This window comes from Telopea speciosissima, chromosome 8, assembly GCF_018873765.1.
Source record: "Telopea speciosissima isolate NSW1024214 ecotype Mountain lineage chromosome 8, Tspe_v1, whole genome shotgun sequence".
NCBI classification, from domain to species: Eukaryota; Viridiplantae; Streptophyta; class Magnoliopsida; order Proteales; family Proteaceae; genus Telopea; species Telopea speciosissima.
In genome coordinates, this window is record NC_057923.1 from 1,170,394 (window position 1) to 1,182,764 (window position 12,371).

General features: G+C 37.7%; 1 protein-coding gene across 1 annotated transcript; it reads right to left on the bottom strand.

The window, feature by feature from the left end:
• Nucleotides 1-5,266: 5,266 nt before the first annotated feature.
• On the bottom strand, nucleotides 5,267-10,353 carry LOC122671499 (calnexin homolog). The gene is made up of 7 exons (XM_043868748.1): nucleotides 10,282-10,353; nucleotides 9,891-9,987; nucleotides 9,689-9,758; nucleotides 6,164-7,293; nucleotides 5,996-6,067; nucleotides 5,785-5,901; nucleotides 5,267-5,635 (listed from the first exon to the last, which is right to left on the bottom strand). Exons 2-7 carry the CDS (start codon nucleotides 9,981-9,983, stop codon nucleotides 5,495-5,497), a joined length of 1,623 nt encoding a protein of 540 aa, XP_043724683.1. The 5' UTR covers nucleotides 9,984-9,987; nucleotides 10,282-10,353; the 3' UTR covers nucleotides 5,267-5,494.
• Between the last annotated feature and the right edge of the window lie 2,018 nt (nucleotides 10,354-12,371).

Sequence of the window (12,371 nt, forward strand, 5' to 3'; positions counted from 1 at the left end):
CAACCCTTTTTTTTTAAGGGATTTTTGTCAAATGCCCCCTCAAAATGCCGGTTTGTACAAATGCACCTCTACAACTTTACAATTTTTATGTGCCCCCCCCCTCTATTTTCAAAACATTGTACCACTTTAGTCCAGTTCGTTAGTCTAAAACGTTAGACGTTAGTTTCAGGATATTTAATGACCAAAATGCCCTTATGGTAAAAACTAAAATTAAAGAGTAAAGTGATCAAATTGCCCTCATCTTCTTCAAATCATTTAGGATTTAAAACTGAAATTTTTTTCTCCAAATTTAGATACGAAAGAAATGTAATGCAAATAAAAAATACAGAATGAGAGACAAAAAGGAGGAGCAAAAATAAGAAAAGAAAAAATTAGTCCTGACCCTCAGAATCGAGCTTGACAAAGCGAAGCAATTTTTTTTTTCTGCCTCTTTTTTATAAATCTGTGTGCGTAAGGAAGGTTAAGATTAGGGTTTTGTTTGTTTGAATTTTCTCTGGTCTTTCCTTGTTCGGCTTTGTTTTGGACATGGAAATGGAGAGTTCTCGTAGATCCATTGATAGATCGAGAGAAACAAGTTTAAAGAAAACTAGGTTGTCTAAAGAGGCCAAACTAGATCGTATTTTCTCAACCCTTTTTTTTTTAGGATTTTTGTCAAATGCCCCCTCAAAATGCCGGTTTGTACAAATGCACCTCTACAACTTTACAATTTTTATGTGCCCCCCCTCTATTTTCAAAACATTGTACCACTTTAGTCCAGTTCGTTAGTCTAAAACATTATACGTTAGTTTCAGGGTATTTAATGACCAAAATGCCCTTATGGTAAAAACTAAAATTAAAGAGTAAAGTGACCAAATTGCCCTCATTTTCCTCAAATCATTTAGGATTTAAAATTGAAATTTTTTTCTCCAAATTCAGATACGAAAGAAATGTAATGGAAATAAAAAATACAGAATGAGAGACAAAAAGGAAGGACAAAAATAAGAAAAGAAAAAATTAATCCTGACCCTCAGAATCGAGCTTGACAAAGCGAAGCAATTTTTTTTTTCTGCCTTTTTTTTTAATAAATCTGTGTGCGTAAGGAAGGTTAAGATTAGGGTTTTATTTGTTTGAATTTTCTCTGGTCTTTCCTTGTTCGACTTTGTTTTGGATATGGAAATGGAGAGAGATGAGTCTGTTCGAGGTGTTTATCAACAACGGCAGCATCAAGAACTTGTCAGTCAGTATTAGACAGCCATTGCAGAACTGACCTTCAATTTTAATCCTATCTTCACTAAACCTGACAATTCTAAGCCTTTCCATTTGTACGTGTGATGAATTGTGGACTTTAATGCACTTAAGGGTGGGGTCAAATGCTGTACTCACAGAAAAGAGCAAATAAAACCCCAAATCGATATCAAAGGCTGTACTCACTACTTCAAATTAAAAACTGAAAAACCCTAAAGCCAAAACTATAATTGTCGATGAAAGTGAATACAGGTTTTCAAGATCAAAAAGCAGATAACCCGAGCTTAAAAATAAGCCAATAACCCAAACATCATAAGGGGAGTGAAACAGGGGGAAAAGGAAACACAGAACGCCAAAAGCAAAAAACCAACAACCGATGAAGTTAGCTGTTAAATTATTGAGATAGAAAGGAGACAAAGAGTCTAGTTGAGAGTTTAGACTTGGGGGAGAGATTCTTGGACTTGATATTTGAGCTGATATACCCTATGGGCTTGAATGGGGGACAACTCAATAGATGACGGGTAAAGTGACCAAATTCAAATCGATTTTCAGTTTCAAAGCTAAACGATTTGGGGAAGGTGAGGGTAATTTGGTCACTTTGCTTTTTAATTTTGGTGAGTTTTTATCATAAGGGCATTTTGGTTATTAGATTCTCTAAAACTAACGTCTAATGTCTCAGACTAACGGATTGGACTAAAGTGGTACAATATTTTAAAAGTAAGAGGGGCATATAGAAATTATAAAGTTGTAGGGGTGCATTTGTATAAATGGGCATTTTGAGGGGGGCACGTAGAAATTATAAAGTTGAACATTTAACACGAGCTTTGGAAGAATTCGACAAAAGCATTCGGGTGGATGTAAGTCACTTTGACACCAAATTTGATCCCAAACTTTATGTCGATTGGGTTGCTTTTCTTGTAACTTTTTTTAAATGAAAATATCAAAGAAGAGGAAAGTTGATTTTGTGACCACAAAACTTAAGGGTCATGCATTGGTTTTGTGGCAACAATTTCAACAAAATCGAGAAAGGAGAGGTTTCCATTAGATTAATACTTAGGCAGATATGAAAGAAAGATTAGATGAAAATATTCTTTCTCGTGAATTTTTTCAAACACTATATAAGAAATTTCATCATCTTCGACAAAAGAGTGGTCTTAGGAGATTCAAACTCACAAGGTGGAGAAAAGCTTAAGATCATTTTTCAAGATAAAAATATTAGTAAAGAAAATTCCAATGTATGTTATCGATGAGGAGAAGTTGGTCATTTATCTTTTTCTTGTCCTACCAAGAAAAAAGACAATCGGATAAATTTGATTGAGGATATTGCTAATGAAGTTGTTCATGAAAGTGACTATGAGTATGAAACTCCACAAGAATATTGTGATCCCAATAGTGAAGCGGAAAGTCTTATCATGAGGCGAGTTTTAACCGTTCCTCAATGTTTGAAAGATGATCAATGACTTAGAAATAATATTTTTCATACCTATTGTACTGTCTATGATCGAAAATGTTTGCTCTTAATTGATTTCGATAGTTGTGAAAATATGGTTGCTAGGAGCATGATTGAAATTTTGAATTTGAATCTCATCCCGATCCCTATAGTATTTTTTTATTCAAAAAGGGAGATGAGGTTCCCATTAAGTAAAGATGATTGGTAAAATTTTCAATTGAAAAATATTGTAATAAACTTTGGTTGGATGTCTTACCGATGGATGTTTACCACCTTTTACTTGGGAGGCCTTGACAATTTGACTGAAGAACACAACATGATGGAGAAAAGAAATGTCTTACCTCTTAATGGGGTAAAGATATATTTTAACTCCACTAAAGAAGTTGCCTCCTAAAAATCTCAAGAGTAAGAAGTCCATTGTATTAGTAAATATATTTGACAAGGTTTATAAAGAGACTTTTCAAGCTTTTGTTCTAATTGGTCCAGAAGTTAATCAAGAGGAACAAAAAGAAATACCTAGTGACATAAAAGAGTTTCTCGATGAATTTTCTGATGTTGCTTCGGAAGAACTACCAAATGGTTTGCCACCAATGTGATATGATTAATTTAGTTACGGGATCTACCTTGCCAAACTTATCACATTATCAGATGAGCCCGAAGAAACATACTGAACTCCAAAGGCAAGTTGAAGACTTGCTAATGAAGGGACTTATTCAAGAAAGCCTAAGTTCATGTGCAATTCCGGCTCTACTTACACCATAAAAAGATGGGTTTTGGAGGATATGTATTGATAGTCGAACCATAAATAAAATCATAGTAACGTATAGATTTCCAATACCTCAACTTGATGATATGCTTGATATGTTACACGGTGTAAAATTAATTTCAAAACTTGATCTTAGAAGTGGATAACACCAAATTCGTATCCAAGTGGGTGATGAGTGGAAAACCGCTTTTAAAATGCGCGAGGAACTCCACGAGTAGCTTATTATGCCATTTGGCTTATCAAATGCACCAAACACTTTTATGAGGATGCTGACTCAAATTCTTAGACCTTTCATAGAAAAAATTGTGGTTGTTTATTTTTTTATTTTTTTTTTATTTAATTCTTCTTGTGATGAACACAACAATCATGTGCATCAAGTTCTTGAAGTGTTATGAAGGGAAAAGTTTTATGTTAGTCTCAAAAAACATGCCTCCATAACTGAGAGTGTATCATATTTTGGATTCATTATTTCTTCTCAATGTGTCAAGGCGGGTGAGATAAAGATTAGAGCAATTGTGGATTGACAAGCTCCAAAGTCAATCACCAAAGTAAGAAGTTTTCATTGTTTTACTACCTTTTATTGACGATTTGTTAGAAATTTTAGTAAGATTATTGCCCCGATAACCGATTGTCTTAAATCCAAAACTTTTATTTGAACTCAAGAGACCAATAAAAATTTGCGTCATATATTTGACATCATTATTTGATTCATAAATAGTTTGTCTTATATACCAATTATGAGGCTCTTAATTTTTTTAATACCCAAAAGAAACTCAATTCAAGACATGTGGAATGAGTTTCTTATCTTCAAGATTTTATTTTTTCAATCCATCATAAATCCGACTCCATGAATAAAGTAGTCGATGCACTCATAAGCTTCATCTTCTCAAAACATTGTCCTATGAAATTATTGGCTTTGAGATTTTATCGAAAAATTATAAGAACGACCAATATTTTGAAAAAAAAAAATGAAAAATATACCAAAATGTTAAGAATGATGATTTCTCTATTACAGATAGCTATTTATTCATTACAATGGCTATATTTCATCGGGTACTAGTTCTCTTATATATATTTAGGGGCGTTGTTCTCTATGCCGCAACAGGCTACGCCCAGACACATGGGGATGGGCACAATGACCACCCTGTCCCCCCTGAGTAGCAGACCCATGTGCCTAAACGCAGCCTGCGCTACGGCACAAAAAACATTCTCCCATATACTTATTAGTTACTTTATAAAAAAAAAAATTTGAATCCAATGTAGCTCCTTATGGTAATTGAATCCCCATATGAGTTTAAAGTCCTCTTATAGTTAAGTAAATCTCAAATTTTGGTAATTTCCAAGTAACCCCCGAGTTTGTTTTTTTTAATTTGAATGAGGAGTAACCCAGAGTTGAGTTAGTCCTCTTTGACACTTGAGTTAAAGGATCCTCTCTGAAGTTTGTTATCTTGTACTACGAAAAAATGAGTAACAGGCACAACTCATGAGAAATTGCTGCAATGGTCAACAACAGGGAGGAGGAGTCCTAAGAGAGTAAGAGGCGTAAGGAAACCCATAAGCTCCATATATAGAAAGACAAAATCATACGAGAACATCAACCAAGTAAAATCACATCTACACCATCCCTCTTGTCTTTTGTATCCTCTCGCGATCCGAAGCTGCATTCATCCCCGTTAATCATATGAAACTACTATCACCTCACCTCACTTCCAAAAACCGGGAAGGTTACCATCAAAGTCGCTGAGGGTGATTCCATCACATAAAAAGGAGCCGACTACCCTAAAAGCTGAAAAAGCACCAAAATGCAAAACATTCCCACTCCAAGGTACATCAAATTTCAATATGTAAAAATTCAAGTCAGAAGTCCAATCAAATTACGAAACAAATTAATAATCAGCACCCAGGCACGTCTCATGTACACTCAGCACCTAACGTATATCTAAAACGCAAAAATTTTAGGGATGGGGGCTTTTTATCAAGAATTTTGGCTGACAGTTGAACCGCGATCACCTAAAAATTTTTCAAAAAGTCCTATGACTACAACTAGCCTGTCCTCAAGTTTCCCGTCTGGTAGCTCTCCTGCGAGGAGCAGCAGTGTCTTCCTTCTCATCCTCTGCTTCCCTTTCTCCACTGCTTCCTTGATCTCCTGTAGTCTCTGCAGTCCCACTGCTTTTGGTCTCATCACTCACCTTAACCTGTAAACAACACAACATGCTGAACATTTTTAGACAATTCAAATCCTCAAAGTTGGGACCGAATATGCAACAATACACATTCCCAAAAGCTGTACGAAGGCAAAAAGGTTTGTCTGTCGAACAAAAGAATGAGCTTATCAAGTACTTACAGCTGGTTTCTTCTTGCCAAAAAGAAGCCTAATGAAAACAGTCAATATAACCACCACAATGGAGACAAGAATGCCTATTGTAAGGTTAGGTTGTTTCTCTCCCTTCTCAATGAGATCCTGCAGGACGAGTAACCCAAGTGATGAAACCTTAACTAAACTCAATCAAAGCAAATCACATGCAGGGGGAATAAAAAAAAAACCAATGACTTACAAAAATTTTAAGCTTATACGCATCCAAGAAAGGGATGTCAGCTACCCTATAAAGAAGGTCAAAAATCTTCTTCTGCAAAATTGAATCACAGTTATTGTTAGGTACACAAACTTAACATGAATAATGAATAAAGCCAACCACAAACAGGTGGGAAACAAGAAACGTCACCTGAAAGCCTAATAACCCATCTGAAAGACCTGCAGCTGCTTCCTCGGCCTTCTGCTTCTCTTTCTCAACTTCAAACTTCAGCTTCCATGTCTTCTCCCTATATGTCTCTGCAACATTCTCATCACTGGTAATCAAGATGTTGTCAAACAAAATCCCGTCTTGCATTGTCCAAATCTCAACGCCAATGGCAGCAACAGGCTCAAAGTCAGGTTTGTCAAGTTCAAAGTAATCAGGGTTTGGGATCTGTTGTGGCTTCCAAATACCCTTGTAGTTTGGGTTGTCAATAAGTGGGGCATGCCATTTTCCTTTGTAGGCAGGATTCCTCTTCATTGGTCTTTTCCATTCACCACAACCAGGTGCTGCCTCACACTTTGGGTTATCAATCTTTGGTGCCTCCCACTCACCATCCTCTTCATCATCCCAATCTTCCGGTTTTGTAGCTTCCGGATCATCTATCTCCTCAGGCTCATCATCAAGCCATCCTTCAGGCTTCACAGCATCCTCATCTTCAATTTCCATGGGTGCCTCCTCATCCCAGTCATCTGGCTTAACAGCATTTGGATCAGGGATCTTGGCCCTCTCATCCCAGTCCTCAGGTTTCTTATCATCAGGGTCAGGGATAGTCTTGGCAGGGATGAGTGGTGGTTCAAAATCTTCAGCTGACAGGAAATTAGCCTTATTCTTCTCCTCCCCATCAATCAGAATTCTCAATTCATTATCAGGTTTCAGAATGGCAGTGTAAACATGGGAGAGTTTATCAGAAGGGACAGATGGAGGAGACTTTAGATGGTGTTCAATGTAATCCCCACTCTTGGGGTTCTTGTGCTTGAGGATGAAATGCACCTTGTTAGTGGAACCACACTTATCGGGCCCAAACATGATGGAATAGGGAGAATCGTTGTCAAATTCCTTGGCTTTCCATCCAGCATCCTGGGGTCGGAGGTACTTCAAGTATGCACCTCCACATTCAAGCCCATTCTGAAGGCGAGTCTCAAATTGCAGGACGACAGTGCCATCCTTTAGGTTAACAGATTTGTCAAGCTCCTTCACTATCGCATACTTTCTTGCTTTCTCACTCACAAGAAGTCCATAATCATCATGACCTTCACTCTTTGCATGCTTCCATACACCTACATCCAACAGACATAAATTTCTGATTGGAAAAGCCAACCAAACAGTTCTTGTAGGGCATAATTAACAATGTTGATGTCATGATACCGAAGAAAAAAAACAGAGAATCCAGGACAAAGACATAAAATGCAGTCATTATAATTAAGACCAGACCAAGCAGTTCCATCTCACACACATCTCGCAAGAAGAATGGACAAGGACTCCAGGATGACACAAGAAAAGTAATGACAGTATTCCACATGTCCTAGAGGAAAATGAAAGAGAATTCAAAACATGATGCCATTACATACACATCTAAATTTTACAACAAATAATGGGAAATCATAATCTGGCTTAAAAAAATAATAGCTCAATATATTGGATTCCACATGACTTAATTTTTTAAGAACCACTACGTAAATTTAACCTCACAAGAACCCCCCCCCCAATAAAAAAGACGCATGGTAGACTACATAGTATACATGGGCTGTTCAGCAACTTTCCCTCTGTGTATCAAATGAAATTCAATAATGGCCATTCTGAGCCCTGTTCTCATCTTTAGACGCCAGAGATCACACAGACTAGGCAGTGTCTAAGAAAAATGAGAACATACAGTCACATCTGTGCATACCAACAGTACTTCCTCGCCTAAGTGGATACTTGAGTAGCGATTGTTTAAAAACCAAACAGAGGAGGCAAGTGCAAACCCTTGTTGGTTCACAACCTCTCAAAGTTAGAATTAGAGAAGGCAATGAAAAAAGCAGAAGTCCAAGTACAGTACTATGATTCCTCAATCACGATATTAATCCATCTTGCCCACTAACTAAGAAGGTATCGACTACAGACTGAATTGAGAAGACAATTTCTTTTAAATTTCATTTTGATGGATTTAATATAGTAGCAAAAGATATATTTGTAGTGTAAAAAATATCAATCAGAATCAACCTCCACTAAGTGAAGCAAACAAACAAAAGTAACTGGTTAACTATCCCCCCCCCCTCTCAAAGTTATTTGATTTAGAGAAGACAATGAGAAATGCAAAAGTCCAAGTACGGTACTATGATTGATGATTCCTCATCCCAACTGAATGAGGTTGACTATAAGGATCCTGTTTTGCCATTAAATTTTATTCAAAGCCAACTTTGTTGTCAACCCAAATCTATGCATCTCTATTCTCACTACTTCCCATTAAAACATTAAAGGTATATTCTTTGCTCTTTTAGCTCCTCCTATCATATCATATCACTCTTCCTAAACAGCGCATTCAGAGGACTTTAGTTGTACATGTCCAAGCCACCTAAAACAATTTTCTCTCAACTTATGTATCGAACACATTACTAATTACCTCTAATGTGTTCATTCGGTAATTTATCTTTTATAGATTTACTATGCAACTAGAAATACCTTAAGGAATTTGGAAGTTGAGGAAAAAAGAAGAAGAAAACCAAGTAACCAATTAGGGACTAATCTATTTATCATTACCATTATCATTATCATTATTATTAAAAAGGAAAAAAGGGCAAGTAGGTCAGAGATGAGATACATAGCACTACGGACCAATGAACCAAAACGTAAACCAAAAAAAAAAGAGGAATGGATTGCCTGCAAACGCATCATATGTCTCCCCACTTTTTCACATATTTAATTTGTGTGAGGATGATACACAGACCATACCACATGCTTGAAATAAACGATTAATGAAAACTAAACAGAATTCAGAGACACAAATAACTGAAAACCTATTGAACCCCAAATAATTATCACCTCCAATTCCTCCAATTCCTCTAATAGGGGGGAGTGGACCCCACCTTGGGCAGTGTTTTCGGGCAGGGGGTAGGGAGGTCATTTCTGTCCCCATGTGAGGAATTGGAGGGGATAACGATTCATTGAACTCCCCCCCACCCCAAAACAAAGAAAAAAAAATGCACCAATCAATAGTAAACAAACGGACATACTACAGTGAATTCCCAGTGATACTCCAGTTTCTTCGACTTGGTACAACATAAAATAAGAGAAGCACCAATGCCATCATCGAGAGCATGCATACACCAATGTCCATACACAGTTGCTACCCCTCCTCTCTTTCTTTCTTTTTTTTTCCTTTTGGGAGGTGGGGGGAGGGGATGGGGGATAGGTACCCCAAGCCCCAAGGGGAGTTGAACTCATGACCTCTTAATTGTGAGGTGTGGCCCTTGTTAACTGAGCTACCCCATTGGGGTTAAAAAACCCCCATCGTTCTATTCTTCTGTAATCCACATTAAGATCTCCTAACAGTTGCTGTAAAAAGTATCATGTATGCAGAGAAATCATAGGAATGCGTTATTTACAAAGAAATCGAAAAAACTTGCAATTCTCCAAAAATAAGAACCAAGGATAGCACAAGAATGAAAAGGTTCCTCAGATCCGAAAGATCACCATTGTAGTCGTCTTTCTCAGAACCGATCCACCGTCCCTCGTATGTTTCATCGAACGGCTCATAGAACAGCTAACCCACAAAGAGAAAAGCTCACAATCAGAAATTAAATCGATGCGCCTTTTTTTTTTTTTTGGAGGGGGGGGGGGGGAGAGTTGGGGAAGGCATAATTGCTACAAAGTAATTATCTCCAGCTTTACCTACCACGTCCGAAGCGCGAAGCTGCGAAGCAACAGAAACGACCAAGAGCAAAATAAAATGAAGAGACATCCGTTTCCCTTCCATCAGAACGATCATAACCCTATAAACACAACCAGTCAAAGATTTAAAAAAAAAAACTCTAAAGAATAGAAAATCGAAATTCCAAAGCCATACTAATCGAGCTCCAGACGAAGCAAAGTTAGACTTTCTATCTTTAACCCTAATCTCGAGATCTGTCATCTGAGAATCAAAATAGATTGACCTAGCCCTAATAGATCTAGAAAAGAAAACAACAAAAGCACTATTGCGGTGAGAGAGAGAGAGAGGATAAACGGATATGTAAAGGCTCTCAATCTCTTAATAGGGAAGGGAAGAAAGGGAGATGAGAGCTTACTGAGTAACTGATGTTGAAGCTCCCAAGTTCTGAAGACTTGCTTTGCTTTGGTATCTCACGATCTAGAAGATTGGTTGGGTTGGGTTCCTTGTAGATTTTAAGGGAGAAAAAAGACAGAGAGAGAAAGAGAGAGAGACAACACCAGAGGAGATCCGTTTTTGAAGAGACGGAGTACATACATCCAATCGAGTTGTTTGAACCAGTAATATCAGATGCCACGTGAAATGAACCAATCCCTCACAGCCACGTAATTTTTCAGTGCAGAGAGACACTCTACTCTGCTCCCTACTTCCAGCCCCATAGGGTAACGTTATTCCAAATGCACGACTACACGGAATGAGCTAGAACGTCCTAACTAACTAATCCACAGGGACCACTGAGACCATACCATATATAAATATACCGTAGTGAGTAAACTTGATTTAAAATAATCTTCAGGAATTGGTGAATCGGCCGATTTGGAATGGAATCGTCTGACATTGATCCCAATTTCCACCCATCTTAATCCCTGCAGCTTGAATCGGAATCGGAATGGCAATTCATTGGCTGATTTCCTTTGTATTTTCAGTTGAAACGGTTCGATCCTTTAATTGATTCCTGATTCCAGGGCCGATCCCAGTTTCACCCTTATATAGTTAATAATCAGTTGGATTGGATCAATTCAGGCTGATTTGGATCGAAATCGGCACTAACCGGTTCAATCCCTGATTCTGGTTTTTGCAACCATGGTCCCTTGGCCCTCATAAGTCAGCGTGCCTTCACCATTAAAGTAAGAGAATCAAACGACAACCTTAAAAAAATTAAAATCATTAAAAACAACCCAGATGGGTTGGACAGAACTGGACCCTAGAATGGGACTCGAGAGCCGAGATACAGGGGTGTAAGTTGGTACTCATACTAATGGCCCGTTTTCATCGCTCCTTCTTGTTTTGTCTGGTTCAATAATACTGCTTATCCTAATGAGTTTTACAGACTCATTGGGTCAGAAGCTTCTCAAGCTTTCTAGTTAAAGACCAATGTCTTGGGGCTAACGTGGGATCCGCTCAAGGGACCGTTTAACCGATTACTGATAACCCGAATACGCCCTTGTACCATGTCCATGTCTGTCTATGTAGGCCCAATTATATAGCTTGGGCTGCCACAGAGCAAGGCCTTATTGATTTAGGATGGCCTGATCACGCCTAATAGAAACCGACAAGGAACAACGGTAATGCAATCCCACTAATCATCAAAATATCAATTTTGACATAAAAACTAATGAAGAAAGTCTTTCAATTATGGGTTATTTTCAAATGTCCCTTTAAAAATGATTAAATTTATGGTTGTTTTTTTGAATTTTCATTAATTTTATGTGCACCCTTGTTTTCCAAACTAAATACCACTATAGTCCTTCCTGTTTGACAGAGATATTACAACATAACGGATCCTAGTTTTTTAACTTTGATAGACCATTCTGCCCTTGAATAGGGTAAAATGACCAAAATTACCTTCCCTGAAAAAAAAAAAAAAAAAAAAACTTGCAACTCATGCAAACCCAAACCCAACCCATTTCACTCCGTTGTTCATCTCTGCTGTTGCTCCTCCGACGGTGACTTCCGTTCATCTCCGCAATTCTCCAAACAGTTCAAGCCTCAGAAACCCTATCAAGCCATTCATCTTCCTTCCTTCAAATTCCCCCATCTTTGCGTTCGAGCTTGAGGAAGAAGGAGCTGCCAAAGAAGTGAAGAAGAAGCAGCCATGGCTTGAACTATAAATGAAAATTAGAATCTCAGTTTAAATTCTTTGTTCCTTTTTAATTTTTTTTATAGGAAAACTCAGATGAAATAAGTGTTGGGTTTTTGAGAAGATTTGTGATATCAATTACAGATATTTAGAGTTATTAATGGATTTTAATTTCTTTCTCCTTTTACTTGTGGGTTTCGTTTTCTTTGCAACCACCGTCTTTAATGAGAGATGATGGCTAAATGAGCAGACAGATGGTAACTTGTAAGAGGAGGGAAATGAATCGGTGCTGAGCTTCAACCCTTTTCAACTTTACAAGGATCATTAACCCCTCCTTGCCTTGGCTTCTCCTTTGAGGCTCTTAACAT

Excerpts from the sequence above, each read along its gene's own strand:
- LOC122671499 (XM_043868748.1), bottom strand. The coding sequence starts at position 9,983 with ATGATCGTTCTGATGGAAGGGAAACGGATGTCTCTTCATTTTATTTTG. Across the intron at positions 7,294-9,688 it reads TGAGAAAGACGACTACAATG|GTGTATGGAAGCATGCAAAG; the intron begins GTGATCTTTCGG and ends TGTTGGATGTAG. Across the intron at positions 6,068-6,163 it reads ATGGGTTATTAGGCTTTCAG|AAGAAGATTTTTGACCTTCT; the intron begins GTGACGTTTCTT and ends TCAATTTTGCAG.